The sequence below is a fragment of the Chinchilla lanigera genome, unplaced genomic scaffold, assembly GCF_000276665.1.
Source record: "Chinchilla lanigera isolate Chin_1 unplaced genomic scaffold, ChiLan1.0 scaffold00123, whole genome shotgun sequence".
NCBI lineage: Eukaryota > Metazoa > Chordata > Mammalia > Rodentia > Chinchillidae > Chinchilla > Chinchilla lanigera.
This window is the reverse complement of record NW_004955524.1, coordinates 3,037,122-3,054,562: the sequence shown is the minus strand read 5'-3', so window position 1 is coordinate 3,054,562 and position 17,441 is coordinate 3,037,122. Positions and strand designations below refer to the sequence as shown.

The following is a 17,441-nucleotide window of genomic DNA, read 5'->3' as shown; positions in this document are numbered from 1 at the left end:
GCCCCCCGCCACCCGCGCCCGCCGCGCCGGACCCCGCGCCGCTCACCTGGCCGGCGCGGTAGCTCTCGAAGGCCTTCAGGGCACTGTCTGTGAGCTTCACGTGGAACACGGACACCTTGCTGCCGTCGCTCACCCGCCCGCACGACAGCCCGTAGCTCCGAGCCTCCTTCAGCGCCGCCATCTTGCGACCATCAATCCCCCGCCCCCCCTCCCGGCTCCAGCGCCGGCGCGCCGGCCCCGCCCCGTCCCGCTGCCCGCCGACGTGCTGCATTATTCATGAGGTGAGGTTGGTCACGCCCCCCCCAGCGCCACTGCACCAACAGCCGCTGCCGCACTGCCCGCCGACGTGCTGCATTATTCATGACACATAGATGGCCACGCCCTCTGCGTGCCCGATGAGCGCCACAGTCTCCGCCCCTAACTACTGCATATTCATAATACGCAGATGGCCCCACCTCTCCAGGCCCTAGAGGCGGACACTTCCGCGCTGTAACTCCGCCTCCCCACGCGCACCCCTCCAGGCCCCGCCTCTATGTATTATTCATAAACCTGACAGGACGCCGGCTAAAGCCCCGCCTTACAGACCGCTGACGTATGCATTATTTATGAGATCTCTGGGGTCTTCCGTCTTTGGCTTTGGTAGGGCGCCGAGGAGAGGGCGTGTGGGAGGCGGGACTCGAGGCCGGCCTGGCGGCTGGGCGTGGCTATGTAAAGGAGCTGCGCGTTGGACGCTGGGTTGGGCCGCTGCGGCTTCCCTTAAGGTGGGCGGCTGGGATTCCCGGCCGTGAGGCTGCGGGAAAGCTGGGAGGAGGAGGAGGATCCGGGAAACCTCCTAGGACCAGAGGAGACTTCCAGAAGGCTGAAACCCAACTCCCCACAGTCCTCGCCCATGGTAGAGTCCAGCGCAGTTTCCAAAACATAACTTCGTTGGTTTTTAAATCTTATTTTTCTTCGCTGCTGGGGATGGAACCCAGGGCCTTTTGCTGTTTTGTTTGTATGTTTTTGGGTTTTGTTTGCTTGCTAACCCACCGCTTTGACACTGCACTGCATAATCAGCGCGCCCCCCCCCACGGCCTTTGTGTGTGTGTGTGTGTGTGTGTGTGTGTGTGTGTGTGTGTGTTCTTGAGACGATCTCGCTATGCAGTTCCGGCTGGTCTTGAACTCACTTTGTAGCCCAGGCTGGTCTCAAATTCGCGACGATCCTCCTGCCTCAGCCTCCCACAGTGCTGGGATTACAGGCGTGCGCCACCACGCCAGGCGGTACATCTTCCCTTACAATTCAATGGCCTTTACTACATTTGCAATGTTGTCATTACTGGGCCTCTGCCAACACTCCCTTCGCCTCTCCTAGCCCCTGGCTGTCACTAATCTGCTTCCTGTCTTTGGATTCACCTTTAGTTTGATTTTTCTGTGTGTTTTCAAGGTTCATTGTCCTCATAGCATGTATCAATACCTCGTTTTGTGGGTTTTTCCTCCTTTTGGTTTCTTTCAGACAAAACCCAAAGGCCGGCCTCCGACAACAATCGTCCTGCTTCAGCCTCCCAAGTGCTAGGATTACAGGTGTGTACCAGCACACCCGGCTCCTTCTTCATGACAGAATAATATTCCGCTGTAGGGACCCATCACATTTTGTGTGTCCACTCACCCTTTAAGAGACGTTTGAGTTGCTTCTGCTTTCTCACTCTGATGAGTGGCCCCTGTGAACATTCATGCACATGGTATTTTGTTTTTGTTTTCAGTGCTGTTGACTGACGCCAGGGCCTCGGGCACGCTAAGTAAGCACTCTTCCTCTGGGCTACGCCCCCGTCCACACTAACACATTTTTCTCTCTCAGCTTTGGGTTGTAAGCCGGGAATGGAACTGCTGGGTCACACGCTGCGCGGGACCTGTCGGGGAGGTGCTGGACCGCACCCCGCGAGCCACACAGTTTCACCCGTCTCTGTTAGGACTCCATGGGAAGCCAGAGCTAGGCTCAGCCCCAGCCTCCTTGCGCCAATGAGCAGGAACCTTCCAGGACCCCGCTGTCCCGACCCCTGGACACCTGGGTCCTCGTCCCTGTCACTGTAACTGAAGCCTGGGCAGCAGTCACTACGGCTGCTACCCTGCAGCGGCGCTGGGGCCCGGGCCAGTCAAGCCTCACTTGGAGAGGGAGCGGTGGGGGCGGGCAGTGACCGGCTCCAGCGCGCTCCTTGACGCCCTGCACTTGGGCCCCCAGCGTCCACGTTCTGGGACTCCACCAACCGCAGGCTGAGCCGTTCAGCAAAACACCACAGCTTCTGCTCTGAGCAGGAGCAGGCTTCTTCCTGCCGCAATTCCGTAAGCGGACCCTGCAGGAACGCCGTTTCCACCCTGCGCCCGCCCTGCACTCGCTGTCACACATCAGGAGAGGATAGCAAGGCCACAGCACACGGAGAGGCTGTCGCTCAGGAGCAGGGCGCTGCTTAGCACCCCCAGGCCCTGGGCGCCATCCCCAGCATCACAGAAGCAAATAGGCTGGCACAGTGGTGGGCTACTACAGTCCAGCTACTCAAGAGGCTGAGGCAGGAGAATCCCTTGAGTTCAGGAGTCTGAAATGAACCTGGGCAACATACCAAGATCCCATCTCCCCCGAAACATAAAAAAATAGCCGGGTGGGGTAGCCCACACCTGTAAGCATTGCGCTGTGGAAGGCTGAGGCAGGAAGACTGCAAGTTTAAGGCCAGCCCCAGCAATTTAGCAATTTAGGGTGTGCTGAGTGAATAAAGGAGTTCATTTGTTGCTGCCAAGGCGTCTATCAGCTGCCTCCTGGGCCCAGAGCTGAGGCCTAAGGAGGCTGCTGTGAGGTGACAACCCTGGCTGTGGCCACCCAGGCAAGTGTGGAGAAGAACATTCTTTGATTAGAATGCATTGAGGACACAATGATTTGTTTAACTTTGAGTTTATGATCCTCCTGTCTCAGCCTCTTGAATGCTGAGATTATAGGCATGTCTTGGGGCCCAAGGACAAACAATATGGGGAGTTACCAGACATTTCCAGTCAGCAATGACTACGACCACGTCCAAGCAGAGTCAGTGATCTCTGCCGCAACCAGGGGGAGCGCAGCATTAGACATCCCCTTCCCTAAGGGGCGGGGGATTTAGCTCAGCCGCACATCATCTGCCTGGCAAGTGCAAGGTCGTGAGTTCGATTCCCGGTACTGAAAGAAAACAAAAACAAACACAAAAAAATAGATATCCCCTCCCTAGAGAATATTAGGTTATCCCCTGCTTTAGGAATTCAAAAGATCAGAACTGGGCTTTATGGGCCTCTACCTGAGAGATCTGTTTGCTAGTGGGAAGAAGTAGTTTGACTTCTAAAGGATTTTAGTACAAATGGGGGTGACAGACTCTGACTGTAAGGATGAGATTCAGGTTATGATGCAGACCTTACAGCCACATCAAACTGAAGCAGGAGAGCATATAGCCCAGTTACTGATTCTTCCATCTATAAAAGGCCATGCTGCTCCTATAGAGCGTGTAGGGGGTTTTGGCAGCACCCGAAAAAAAATTTTTGGCAAACTTGCATAGCGGACGAAAGACCTGAGTTACAACTGAAAATAGATGGAAAAGTTTTTATGGGATCGGTAGACACAGGAGCAGATGGGACTATAATTTCATGGCTACACTGGCCTAAACTTTGGCCCACAAAGAAGGTGCCTACAGTTTTCTCTGGTGCTGGGACAATGACAGATGTTCCCCAGAGTGTTAATATGCTTCAGATTTCTGGTCCAGAAGGACAAACAGGCACTTTAAAACCATATGCTGCTGATACAGCAGTGAATCTATGGGGAAGATTTATTTATTTTTATTTTTTTTTTGGTTTTGGTTTTTTTTCTCCGGTACCGGGAGCCGAACTCACGACCTTGCGCTTGCCAGGCAGGTGCTTTGCCGCTGAGCTAAATCCCCAGCCCCTGGGGAAGATTTATTAATGCAGTGGGGAGCACATGTGAGCATTTCACGTATATCAGGCAAAGACTACGATGGCTCAAATGCATTATAATTCTTGTGAAGCCAACGGTTGTGTACAAGCTCCTGTAATTTCCAAAGGGACACGTGGTGTAGGGTACCCAAACTTATGATAGAGACCGCTGTAGAAAAGGGCTTCACTTTATCTTTAAAATGGCTTACTAGTAAGCCAATTTGGGTTGAGCAGTGGCCTCTTCCAAAAGAAAAATTAGAAGCCCGAAGATCATTAGTATAAGAACAACTGTCAGAAGGACATAGTGAGGAATCTACTAGCCCCTGGAGTTCCCCTGTATTTGTAATTAAGAAGAAATCAGGTAGGGCCTGGGGATTTAGCTCAGCGGCACAGCACCTGCCTGGCAAGCGCAAGGTTGTGAGTTCGATTCCCGGTACCGGAAAAAAAAAGACAAAAACAAAAGAAATCAGGTAAATGGAGAATGCTCACAAATCTTAGAAAAATTAATGAAGTTATTCAATCCATGGGTCCATTACAGCCTGGATTACCCTCTCCTGTTATGATACCTAAGAACTGGAAGTTAATGGTTATAGAGCTTAAGGATTGTTTTTTTACCATTCCATTACGACCAGCAGATAGAAAAAAGTTTGCATTTACTGTACCTACTTTTAATAACCAGGAGCCAGTAAAAAGATATCATTGGAAAAGATATGTCCCTCAAGGAATGCTAAATAGTTCAATGTTCTGCCAATATTATGTTAACAAACCTTTAGAATTATTGCGGGAAAGATTATACACTATATAGATGATATTCTTTTTCCTGCTAGCTCAGAAAGGTATTTACAGGAAATCTTCTGTGTAGCCAAGCAGTTGTTGATTGACTTTGGCCTACAGATAGCCCCAGATAAAATTCAGACCAACTATCCTATTGCTTATTTAGGTCATGTTCTTCAAAAACAGCAAATAATCCCCCCCAAAATGAGTATTTGTAGAGACCAGCTTCTCACCCTTAATGATTTTCAAAAACTACTAGGAGATATTAATTGATTACGACCTTCTTTAGGCATTCCTACTTAACACCTTTTTATTTATTTATTTATTTTTGTTGTTTTTTTCCGGTACCGGGAATCAAACTCATGACCTTGCGCTTGCCAGGCAGGTGCTGTGCCACTGAGCTAAATCCCCGGCCCCTGCAACACCTTTTTAATACTCTTAAAGGGAACCCAGCATTAGATAGCTCTTGCCGCCTTACAACAGAAGGAGAAAAAGAATTAGCCTGGCTAGAACAACATATAAGTCAAACTCAGCTAACCCTATGGATTTATCTAAACCTTGTTATAGTCTTAATTTTTCCATCATCCCATTCTCCTACGGCTATATTTTGGCAAAAAGCAGCAGTTCTAGAATGGATATTTCTTCCACACAAGGAACAGAAGCGACTCACTACTTATACAGATAAAATAGGTTTAATTGTGTTTAAAGGTCGAGCTCGCTTACGACAGTTAGGAAAAGACCCTGAATCTATTGTTTTTTCCTTGACAAAGCAGCAGATGGATCAGGCATTACAAATGAGTGAACAGCGACACATTGGACTTGCCGGTTATATTGGAAAAGTAGACAACCATTTCCCTAATTCTAAACTTTCACAGTTCCTAAAACGGCATGACTGGATTTTACCTCAAATTGTGCGCTCTGAACCTACACCAGCAGCAGACACATATTCCACTGATGGTGGCAGCAATGGGAAAGCCGGATATGTAGAAAGAATTTCAAAAGTATGGCATGCTCCTTTTCATTCTGCACAAAGAGCAGAACTCCAGGCAGTGACCCAACTCTTACTAGATGTTCCAGAATCCATTAGTATTGTTACAGACTCCCAGGATGTGTGGTTCACAGTTGATCATACACGAACAGCTACTTTGTCAAATGATACTGAACTTAATCAATTGTTCTGCCAATTATAAATTAATATTCGTCATAGAGATTTTCCTATTTACATAACTCATATTCGTTCTCATTCACCCCTTCCTGGTGACATGGTTAAATAGAATGATGAAGCTGATAAACTTGTTGCTATTTCTTCACCAGATTGTTTAGCCACTGGATTTCATGCTTTAACTCACGTGAATACCAAAGGTTTACGTTAAAAAATTTCCTCAACTTTCCATTCAACAAGCTTGCAAGGGGCTGGGGACTTAGCTCAGTGGCACAGCGCCTGCCTGGCAAGCGCAATGTTATGAGTTCGATTCCCAGTACTGGAAAAAAAACAAAAAACAAACAAACAAAAAAACAAGCTCGTGAAATCATTTTATCCTGTCCTACTTGGAGAATGCTTAATAGTCCTACTTTTCAGCCTGGAACAAATCCTAGAGGCTTGCAAAGTAATGAGTTATGGCAAATGGATGTAACACATATTCCTGCTTTTGGGAAACTTGGACTTGTACATGTTATTGACACTTATTGTGGCTTTGTATGGGCCTCTGCACAATCAGGAGAAAAATTTGTACATGTGAAAAATCGTTTGTTAGAGTGTTTTGCTATTATAGGTAAACTCAAAGCAATTAAAACTGACAGTGGACCTGCTTATGTGTCATATTCCTTCCAGCAATTCTGTGCCTTGTGGGATATCAGTCATTATACTGGCATTCCATGTAATCCTCAAGGGCAAGGTACGATTGAAAGGGCACATGCTACTCTTAAATTGATGTTAGCTAAACAAAAAGGGGAAGATGGGAATAGAAGTTCACCACTCCAATTATTACGTGAAGCCCTATTCACTTTACATTTTTTGGATATTAGTAAAGATTCATCTACTGCAGCAGCAGAAAAATTTGGGGCCACCCTTATTAAGGGGCCACCAGAACCAATAAGACAACCCATCTTTTGGAAAGATACCCACACTGGAAAATGGGAAAGAGGTATTGTTCAAATTTGGGGGAGAGGATTTGCTTGTGTCATTACAGATTCAGGAGAAAAAGTGTGGTTACCTGCTAGAAGAATTCAACCTCGACACGAGCCACGAAAGAGTCAGATTCTATCTGAATCCTCGGGTGGAAGCAATGAGAGCGATGTCATTACAGCACCACCCCCAGACACCAACCGAGAGCACTCAGAAAGCACAACCCCCCACCTGGGGACAACTTAAGAAATTCACCCATGACGCGAGAAGCTGCTGGACTCCCCTAGACAAGACTTGATGGCTGGTAATATGTTTATAGCGATGTTGGCCGTAATAGCCGCTACGGTAGGCCCTACAGAATTGGGCATAGATGCCTGCGCCAATTTATGTTAATGAATCTAGATGGCTTCCCGGTCCATAGGACACACGGGGAACATTAATAACAACAGAAAGTCACCAGTGTTCTCAGGATAAAATACAAAATGTACATGTTCTTCGTAGATGAAAGATTCTATTCCTTCCAAAACTTTTCTAAGAGATCTCTGCTGATTGACAACAAAATCTGACGTCTATTTAAATTATAAATTTCTAAAATTATAATAGAATTACTGTAATTCAATTTGGTCAAACATATATTTGAGTGCACTCTGATTCTATGTAGATGTGTACTTGTTTGCGTGTTTGTCATTCTGGGGACAGCTGTTCCCCTTTATTTTGAACTCAACAATTTTTTTAATAATACAGTTGGGTTATAGATTTAAAAACATGTTTTCACTTAAGTTACCAGCTGGTTTAAATGATATCAAAATTAAGATATTTTAGCCACAGTCCTTAGGGTGAGGAGAAATTATTGGGTGGGACTCCAGTTGGTGAATAGAGGAGTGGCCAACCCTTATTATTAATAAGGAGCCCCCAGTGATCTCCACAGTCTCTTGGGAGATACCCCAATAATTGGACCATTTGGTCAAAAGCAAGTTTTTCAGTAAAAATTACAGTAAGGTTTTCTCATAAAAGATACTCTTGGTACAAAACTAATTTTAACAAAGGTTTTCACATGTGTATGGTAATTCATTAGTACTAATCTCTTGGTGTATTTAATGTATTCATGATTCTGGATCTACAGATTTTCCAAAATGTAAAACAAAGACTGTTTATCCTGATAAGACTTTCCTTCAGATTAAGACCTCTACCTTTAACAAAAACATGTGACGTGTATCCCATTAAAGGATATCTTCTTATGTATAAGATTAATTGGTCATGTTATGTCAAAACGAAAATTTAAGTATGTTACAAAATGTCATCATGATTGTCATGTAGCAATGTTACATACGGGGTTTTTTTTATATGTATAGTCTTGATTTCTAAACTTCTGGGTAAAAATATGTAACTGTTATTTGTTAACATTCTATTAGGATTTATACATTAGGATATCCATGGTTGTTAGAAAATAATGATTCCATTTCTACGTTCTAAGGTGTTTGCTATTCAGATCAGATTGTAATATTAAGCTTACTGCCTCCCTTACAATGCTATGTCATTAATCTTCTCTGCTGATGTTTAACAACTGAGGTTTGGAGACCATAAATTAGAGAGCTAAATTGGGCTAAAGGACAGCGAATATTTTGGCTATGTCCTCCAAGGTCAGTAAAGACTCAGGACTTAAGAGAACCTGTGCTGTGACATCCTGTCACTTGATTGAGTCCCTGACTTTCTGATCAAAGAGATTATGGGACCACAGAGGAAAGTGATTCTGCGATGTACAGTGCGCCTACGGAGAGTCACCAGGAGAGAAAATCTCTCAGGCCTTCACAGAAAGCACCTTGGTCGAGCACTGGCCGTGACTCATCCAGACGGCTGACACTGACTGAAGAGCAGGAGATGCTGCCCTTGGTTCCAAGGTGTTTCCTGAGACTTAACTGACCATTGATAGATTGCGAAAGGTTAAAATTTTTATTTATATGTGTCATTTTAACTTGGTCTTGGACATCCACTAGAAAAGTGTAACCACAAGATGTCACCTCTCGACCTGGCAAAGCTCATCCAGAAAAGGCCGAGAGATGGGAAGACAATTGGCAACCCCCTCGCTGATGCTTCGAAGGATGGCAGCAAAACAAAGAGGGAAGTGTGGAGCAGCACATTCTTTGATTAGGAATGCACTGAGGACACAAGGATTTGTTTAACCTTGAGATTATGATCCTCCTGTCTCAGCCTCTGGAGTGCTGGGATTGTAGCCAGGTCGGATTACATGTGAGAAGGGCAATCCTTTAATTATCCTTGCTAAAATGTTTGGTACCATTTGTCCTAGCTACGTTCTTGGTTCTCGCTCAGTAAAAGGTGACTGAATTTGGTATTTGAGGCTGCAGTCCGAGAGGCTGTAAGCCCCCTCATCCCAGACTTTTTGCCTCTTGGTCTTTTTTCTTACTTTTCATCCGCGGGCACCTCGTTCTCAGGACCTGACACCCTGAATAGAACGACAGGCAAGGGCACCAGGCCTCCGCCAGGAGGAGGCTGGCCCCCAGCCCATGCTCTGCCCAGCTCTCTGGGCCAAGGAAACACTGGAGCCAGCAGCCTCCCTGTACCGGCTGATGCTGTTCATGAGGCTGAGGCAGCAGTTCAAGGCCAGCCTGGGCAACTCTGGGAGACTCCATCTCAAATGGTAGTAAGTCACCTCTGGCCAGGCGTGGTGCCACACACCTGTCATCCCAGCATTCAGAAGGCTGAGGCAGGAGGACCTCTGTGAGTTGAAGGCCAAGCTGGGCTACACGGTGAGACTCTGCCTCAAAACACAAAGTCACCCCATGTGTTTGGTTCTGTGGTGCTTGGGACTCAGTCTGGGTCCTCGTGCTGCACTGGTCCACAGCCACTTTTTATTTTTTGAGACTGGGTCTTGCTGAGTCACTAAAGCCTAGGCCAGGCCCAAGTTTCAGTCCTCCTGCCTCAGCCTCTTGAGCGGCCGGGATCATAGGTGGCCACCACACCCCTGTAACGATGCCCACCTCGGCTGAGGCGGGACTGGGAGGTTAGGGCCAGCCCAACCTAACAACATGGGGACGTCGTGCCTTAAAACCCACACAGTAGGAGCACTGGGCCCCACGCAAGCCCGGCAGACAGTGCCGTCCGTCCTGTGCAGGGCCTCGGGGACTGTTGCCCCTGTGGTCACTGAGGTCCCCGCGCATGGCACCCCTGAGGGACCCTTCCCTAGCCCCCCTCCGCCACACCTCACAAGCCCATCCCAGGCCTGCAGCCCTCCTGGGACCCCAGGTCTCCTCCCTCTGGCGGTGCTGGCACTGGACCACGCTTCCGGCTGATTCACGCCAGGCCAGGGCCTGGGGCACATCCATTTCTGCCCTCGGGAAGCAGGCAGTGTGCCGCAGGGTGCACCCTGCGACTCAGCCTGGCCCCGCCCAGGCGACAGGAAGGAGGCTCAGGAATGCGGGTGGGAGGCTTTATTTCACGTGGGGAGCGGGGCGACAGGCGGGTGGGAGGCTGGTGCTGGGGGCTGGGGGGGCCGCCCCCGGCTGCGGAGAGGAGAAACTGAGGCCTGACCCTGGGGACGGGATGAGGGTGGGGAGCTGGTCTGGAGGAGCAGGGCCCCCCACTCGCGCCCTCCCTCTGGGCCGTGCCTCGCCACCCTCCCGGGGCCTCGACTCCCACTTGCCGGGCCACGAGACCCCATCCTTGCTGCCCCGGCCCGGGGGAGGGGCTAGGCCAGGGCGGGCAGTGGACAGGGAGCCTGGGGGAGGCGGGGCAGGATAGGGTCCACGGTGTGCAGAGTGTGGTGGCCACCTGGGTGGTCAGTTCCTGGCAGCGATGACCACAGAGAGAGCCACACCCCCCAGGGCAATGGCAGTCGCCCCAAACAGCCACTTCCATGGGATGGACTGTGGACAGAGACGGGGGCGGTCAGATGGCTGGAGACAACGAAAACAGCATCTCTAGCCTCAGTTCCCAAAAGGACCCAAACAGGCTCCCTGGAGCATTACCGCCTGGCCAGGCCTTTTCCACCGATCAAACTCCTACATGTGCATCAAAGCCCAATTCAAATGTTCCCTCCTGCACGACACCTTCCCTGCATCCCTCGCTCACCCAGGCACCCTTGCCCGGACACTTGGCGGGCAGCCGGCTGGGGTTGCCCAGCATCTTCCGGTACAGGGCAGTCTCTGTACTTCGCTGCGCCGCATGCTTCTTCACCAGCTTCGAGAGCTCGGCATGGATCGTCTGTGGAGGAAAAGGAGGCCAAGTGCTACACTGCCTTCCTAGGGCCAGGGGATATGCAGGCTTCCATCTGTGCCCCTCCCACAAGGGAACTGCAGCCGGGCAGGGGGCGGGGCCTGCGCTGAGATGGGCAGGAGCCGGGTGAGGATGGGGATGGCGCAGGCGTAAAATGCCACAAACCTTGTTGGAGGGCTCCAGCTTCAGCGCCGCCCGCAGGATGGGGATGGCCTCGCTGTACTCACCCTGCTGCGCCAGCACCTGGGGGGGAGGGGGGCGTGGCTGAGGAACCCCGAGGGCCTGGCCTTCGGGAAGCAGGGCTCCAAGGGTGAGCTGAGGGCCTGCCGCTTCCTCCGTGGGGCCTGGCAGTGAGGAGCCGCTAGGTGGCCCCGAGAGCAGAGTGGGCCCAAGAAGGAGCCCAAGCCGACGCGACGTCCCCGAGACACCCTGCCTGGATCCAGCTGTGCCTGAAGCCCACCACCCGGGAGCAGGCAGCTGCATGGACCAACAGCCCCTCCTTTTCATTTGAGCCTGTTCTTGCAGTGCCCCAGGGCTCCTATGGCCACCGAACAGATTCACTCCAGGATCCTGTGATGCTCTGCACACAACAGGTGCCCGACAAACGAGGGCTGAGGGAGCCCCTCGGGCTGCTCACGAACACCCAGGTGGCGACGTCCACACCTCAGTTTCTCTGGCCTAGGACTAACGGGTCCGCGGGCGCTGCAGGTGCAGCTCACGGGTGAGCGTCTGCCCAGCATCCGCAAGGCCCCAGGTTCTGGCCCTCACACTGAAAGACAAGCCCTCGGGGCCGGGGATTTAGCTCAGTGGCATTAAGCACCTGCCTGGCAAGTGCAAGGTCTTGAGTTCGATTCCAGTTCTGAACTGGACCAGGGAGGGACCTGCAGGCAGAGGCAGAGCCTGCAAAGGCTGTGGAGTGCGAGCTGGCGCAGAAGCAAGCGGGATGGGGCTGGGTGGCATGGAGAGAAGCGGGCGAGGGCAGCAGTGCAGGTGGGAAGGGGCGGGCGTCTTGGGAAGGCCCCGGTGTCCGTTAAAGGACAGGGGAGCCATGGAGGCTTCTGCACAGGGGGCAGCTACCACCAAGCGAAGGGCGGCTCCCAGTGCCCACTGGTGCCCACCTTGCCCTTGCGGAAGAGCGCCTTGATGTTGTCGGGCTGGTGCTCGAGCACCAGGCTGCAGGAGCGCAGGGCGGCACGGTAGTGGTCCAGCTTGAGCTGTGAAGCCGCGAGGTTGTTCAGACACTTGACCTTCAGCTGCAGCAGCTGCTCCTCCTCCTCGAAGGTCATGTCCACTGCGGGGGACAGTGGTCAGCAGGGCCACCCACGCTGCCCTGCCCTGCCCCGGGGCCTGTCTCCCCATCTGCCGCGCAGGCCTCAGTCACCACCTTCCGGCCTTCCCCACCGGCCTGGGGAATGCCGCGTTCAGGGGCGGAGGGCGGTCAGGGCGCGGTCACCTTTGGCGCTGGAGGTGATGGCCTTGATGGCCAGGTCATAGGAGTTGGCGGCCAACACGAAGTCCGCACGCTGGTAGTGGGCATTGCCGCACTCGCGCTTCCGGTTGGCCAGCGCCACGCGCTCCTGGCCCGTGAGCAGCTCCAGGTCAGGCCCGTCCACCGCCGTCTTCAGGGTCACCTCCAGGCACAGCGCCGCGTGCGGGGGAATGTAGGGGCTCCTGCTGAGGGGGGCGGGTAGGTGCCACTTAGGGCCGGCGGCCCCAGACCCACAGCCAGTCCCCAGCGTTACCCCTCAGTCCCACGCGCGGTAGGTGGCCGTCCCCGGCAGCCGCGGGCCTTGGCTGGTGGCTTCCTTCCCCGAGCCTGGGTTCCCCCTCCTGTGCACAGGTGGGCAGAGGCGGGAGGGAGAGGCCACAGGGGACCCTGGGCGGCGCTCACCTGCCCTGGGGTCCGTAGCAGTACTTGGAGTCAGCAGTGACCATGGCCGTCTCACCCACATCCATGAGGGGCACACTGAGGTCCAGGGCCTAGGGGCAGGGCCGGCGGGGCCGGTCAGGTGCGCCAGGTCCCCAGCGTCCCAACCCCACCACGCCGCCCCGGCCCACCTGGATGACGTCGCAGTCGCCCAGGGTGAAGGCCAGCTCAGGCTCCTCCTGCACCCGCGTGCCGTTCTCCAGCGACATCTGCAGCTGCACCGTCACCACCTGGCCCTTGGTCGGGCGGCCCGAGCCAGGCGGCCCCGGGACCAGCGTCTTCTTCCTCAGCAGCCCGTTCCCTGCCGGGGTGGGTCCAGGCCCGTCAGTGCGCAGCTGGCAAAGGCGGGCACGATCTCCCTGGCCTGTTTGTGTGTGCTCATCCAGGTGTGTGCACACCTGCGTGCGTGTGTGCACGCATGCGTGCTGCTGGCGACAGACCCAGGGCCTCACGCACACCTGACAAGTATTCACCACGGAGCCATACCGCAGCCCTGATGGGGCAGGTGTGGGGTGAAAAACGGCTGCTCCGGGCGTTGTCTTATGAAAATTAAAAGCGAGGCACGGTGGTACCCACCTGTGATCCCTATGCTCTGGGAGGCTGAGGCAAGAGGTTCACAAGTTCCAGCCCAGCCTGGGAAGTTTAACTACTTAGTGAGACCCTGCCTCAAAAAAAAAAACAAAAAAAAGAAAAAGAAAAAGAAAAATAAGCTGGGAATATAGCTTTGTGTGAAAACTCTGGATTTAGTCATAGGATCACAAAAAATATATGGCAAGACACCTTTTAGTTCATATGTCAGCCCTGGGACCCTGGGCCTCAGCTTACCCAGACATGAAATGGGGGCAACTGCGTGGTCTGCCTGTGGCACACACAGCTTTTGCTGGGTTCACAGAGCCCCGGCCTCACTGAAGGCACCTTGGATTTATTTACTTATTTTTTGGGGGGAGGGGCGTTTTCCCAGTACCAGGAATTGAACTCTTGACCTTGCGCTTGCCAGGCAGGCGCTGTGCCGCTGGGCTAAGTCCCCAGCCCCGGCACCTTGGATTTAAATATGGAACACAGGAACTTCCTGCGATCCACAGGAGCACCACCACCCACGCAGCCTCCAAACCGAGGCGCCCTCCACACCCAGGTCATCGGAATCAGCCAATGCCCACGGAGCACCAGGCCTAGTGCACTCAGCAGCCCCGCAATTGAGACCGGTCTGCCCTGTGAAGAGATCGGGAGCCCCGTGATGACCGCCGTGCCCTCATGGCGGCTGCTGGAGCGATGTCCGCACAGGCTGATGTGACGGCACAAGAACGAAGCACACCGCAGGCAGGTGACTGACCAAGGGACACACAGCCTGCACCTTCCTCAGGGCGCTCCCTGGGCTGCTGCTGGACAGAGCTCAGGGGGTTAGCAGAGTGACAGGGCCTGTGGTCACCCACGTCCCAACACGTCCCTAAACTGTCACATTCCATTGGCCTAAAACATTTCACAGGAATGAACCAACCCTAGCCTAAAGCGTAGACAGGGACTGACGCAGCCATCCTTATTCCAGAACGTTCTGGTATACTCTAGAAGATTCTAGACTATTTCAAATCTTCACGCCGTTCCCCAACTTGAATATTGCTGGCATCTAGGCGGGGGATCCCAGCAGATGCCTGGGTCTTACAGTCCCCGGACACGAATGATGGCCCTGTGGACTGTGCCCCTCCACTGTGCAACCCTGGGTTTCTCTGTTGTTGTCTTTCTGAGACAAGGTCTCACTATACAGCTCAGGCTGGCCTTGAACACTCTGTAGCCCAGGCAGGCCGCAAACTCGCGATGATCCTCCTGCTTCAGCCTCCTGAGTGCTGGGGTTACAGGCGCGCGGCACCACACCCGGCCACCCTGCAACTCTGGCCAAACCATGTCCTCTCAGGACCTCCATTTCCTTATCTGGAAACTAGAAGAGGCCTTGAGTCTTCATTTTCTCTTGCGTTTCTGCAGTGCTGGGCTTGGAATCCAGGCCCTCACACAGGACAGGCGCCCTTGACCACTGCCCGGACGCCAGGGTCAGACCTCGGACGGCACCTGGTGCAGACAGACAAACATCGCTGCACACATAGGTGACAACAGCCTGCAGGGGGAACAGTGAAGCAGCTTCCAAGCCTCTCAACAGCCAGGGAAGTCGCGCGACCTCCGGCAGGTACCGAGGCCGCTCCGAGTCCATCGTGCTCTCTGTACCACAGGGCGGGCATTGACGAGACATCGTTGGAAGAATAAAGTAAGACGCAGCAGCGGCCGGGTGCAGAGTTAGCACTCAGGAAGTACTACCTGGTGTTATTTTTAAGAGCAATGTTTTTCATTAATAGTACCTTTCTGTGTGTGATAGCGGGGATTAAACTCAGAGCTTTCACACTGAGCTACAAGCCCAAACACTCCCCATTTTTAAAAAATTTTTATTTTTGAAGCACAGTGCTTCTGAGTTGCCCAATCTGGCCTTCAATTTTTTTCTTTTTTGGGGATGGGGTCTTTTTGAGACAGGATCTCACTATGCAGTTCAGGCTGGCCTTGAGCTCACTTTGTAGCACAGGCTGGTCTCAAACTCATAGCGAGTATTCTCCTGCTTCAGCCTCCGGAGTGCTGGGATTACAGGCGTACGCCACCACGCCCGGCTCCGGCCTTTGATTTTCGATGCCCCCACTTCAGCATCCCCAGTAGCTGGGATCCCAGGCCGGCACCATCACACCCAGCTTATTTTGTCCCCTTCTTTGCAGACTTTTATGCACACTTAGGACATAAATAAGAGGCTGGGTGCAGCTCAGTGGCAGAGTGCTCACCTAGCACGCATAAGGCCTTGGCTTTGCTCCCCAGCACTACCAAAAACATTTAAAAAACTTGTCTCCCCCAAATTTACTGATGGCAGCTTACAGTTATAAAGCTGCTCAAGAATGGTAACAAGAGGGGCTGGGGATTTAGCTCAGCGGCAAAGCCCCTGCCTGGCAAGTGTAAGGTCGTGAGTTCAATTCCTGGTACCAGAAGAAAAGACCAAAAAAAAAAAAAAAGGATGGTAACCAGCACAGGAGGGATGAAGAGAACAGGGTCTCGCCCGCCTGTGTGATGTCAGGACATGCTTGTGAGGGGCCCTGCACGTGTCAAGACGAACAACGGGCTGGTGCTGCAGGCTCACTGTGTCACGCTGGGTGGGTGACTCAGCCTCTCTGGGCTGCTATGAACAGATATGACAACAACACAGCACGTGTCTATGCGCGCGCATGCACAAGTGCGCACACATACGTGTGCATGTGTGTGAATGAAGCTCACCATCGGGCCAGCAGTCACCAACTCCAGCCCGAACAGCACAGACGGGAAACGCGTCCAGGGGACAGGAGGTCCGAAGGTCACACCTGGAGCGGGCTGTTGAGCTCTGCGGACCAACCCCGGCAACCCGGCTTACCTAGAATGTCCAGCCACTCCTCAGGGGCTGGGGCTGGCGTAGGCGCAGGCTCCGCGGAGGCCAGGAACTCTCGGGCCAGCGCTCCCGGCTGCTCAGCCTCCTCTGCTGGGGACTGTCCCATGTCCTCGAGCGGTGGCAGCTCGCTCAGGTCATCCTCCTCTTCTTCCTCCTCTTCCTCCTCCTCCTCCTCAGCATCTGCGTCCTCAACCCCGTCCAGTACCTCGAAGTCCTCGAGTGGGGGAAGCCCAGCAGGCGGCACGGCGGTGGGCTCAGAAGGCTCCTCTGCACAGGACGCCATGCTGCTGGGGGTCGGGAACTGGCCCTGGGGGATAGATGGGGTTGAGGATCCCACATGGCCCTCAAGTCCCCGCTGCAGCCGTTCCCTGTGCTGCCACTGTGATCCTGGAGCTGTGGGCCTTGGCTATCTTATCTGTACAATGGGCCTCACTACAAGCCTGGCTTGTTGAAAGAAGTTAACCATCCAAGCATCAAGCTCAGATGATGTTAGCTATCATTACAGCTAATTATTATTAAATCACCCCAGACACCCCTGGAGATGGGGGGACCTCCCCGCTACATTCTAGAAAAAAAGGAGATCCAGGCCCAGAGAGGCAGTGCCATTAGCCCAAGGTCACAGAGCAAGCCAAAAAAAAAAGCAAGGGCAGGTCTGAGACCCGGGGTTCCCGACCTTGGAGCTTCGTCTGCTTAAACAACAAGAAAAGGCTGCTGGGATGCATTTGGGGGGGCAGCCCCCGAGGCCCCAGGGAAGCCATTTTTACAGCCTCTGGGCTACCTGGGGCATGGGATCTTCACAGGGCCTTTCCATGTCTGGCCTCCCGAAGCGATCTGCCTCCCCCAGGAGCCGGCAGGACCCCCGGCACCCAGCTACCCCAAGGCGACAACCTTCCACACTCCACGGTGCCTTCTCCAAGTAGGGGCGTCCGCACGGCCTCTCCCTTGCCCCAGGCCTTCGCGGAGCCTCCAGGCCGCGGCTTTCCCATCACAAACCCAACCCAGACCCCAAA

The 17,441-nt window shown here is 53.0% G+C and overlaps 2 protein-coding genes and 1 long non-coding RNA gene across 4 annotated transcripts in view; 1 reads left to right on the top strand and 2 right to left on the bottom strand.

Annotated features, from left to right (window-relative positions):
* Ell (elongation factor RNA polymerase II) overlaps nt 1–267 on the bottom strand; it is a 39,830-nt gene extending 39,563 nt beyond the window's left edge. The window contains exon 1 of the mRNA XM_005409573.2: nt 47–267. Within this exon, the coding sequence (XP_005409630.2) occupies nt 47–181 (135 nt within the window). The 5' untranslated portion in view covers nt 182–267. The remainder of the gene's footprint in view (nt 1–46) is intronic.
* Nucleotides 268–622: 355 nt separating this feature from the next.
* On the top strand, nt 623–6,152 carry LOC106147178. Its single transcript, XR_001231953.1, has 3 exons — nt 623–892; nt 1,493–1,560; nt 5,484–6,152. It is a non-coding gene; the product is annotated as an uncharacterized LOC106147178 (long non-coding RNA).
* Nucleotides 6,153–10,266: 4,114 nt separating this feature from the next.
* Fkbp8 (FK506 binding protein 8, 38kDa) lies at nt 10,267–16,738 on the bottom strand. 2 transcript variants are annotated; one of them, XM_013507284.1, is made up of 8 exons: nt 16,417–16,738; nt 13,124–13,293; nt 12,957–13,045; nt 12,519–12,739; nt 12,184–12,356; nt 11,231–11,308; nt 10,922–11,053; nt 10,267–10,716 (listed from the first exon to the last, which is right to left on the bottom strand). In XM_013507284.1, the coding sequence occupies exons 1-8, from the start codon at nt 16,712–16,714 to the stop codon at nt 10,630–10,632; spliced, it is 1,248 nt and encodes a 415-aa protein (XP_013362738.1). In that variant the 5' UTR covers nt 16,715–16,738; the 3' UTR covers nt 10,267–10,629. The 2 variants fall into 2 exon arrangements, with proteins under 2 accessions (XP_013362738.1, XP_013362739.1); XM_013507285.1 differs by having other exon boundaries at nt 12,519–12,736.
* Nucleotides 16,739–17,441: the final 703 nt, after the last annotated feature.

Coding starts and splice junctions, on each gene's coding strand:
- Fkbp8 (XM_013507284.1), bottom strand. CDS start 16,714: ATGGCGTCCTGTGCAGAGGAGCCTTCTGAGCCCACCGCCGTGCCGCCT. Junction 12,357..12,518: donor CATCACCTCCAGCGCCAAAG/GTGACCGCGCCC, acceptor TGTCCCCCGCAG/TGGACATGACCTTCGAGGAG. Junction 11,054..11,230: donor AGCTGGAGCCCTCCAACAAG/GTTTGTGGCATT, acceptor TTTCCTCCACAG/ACGATCCATGCCGAGCTCTC.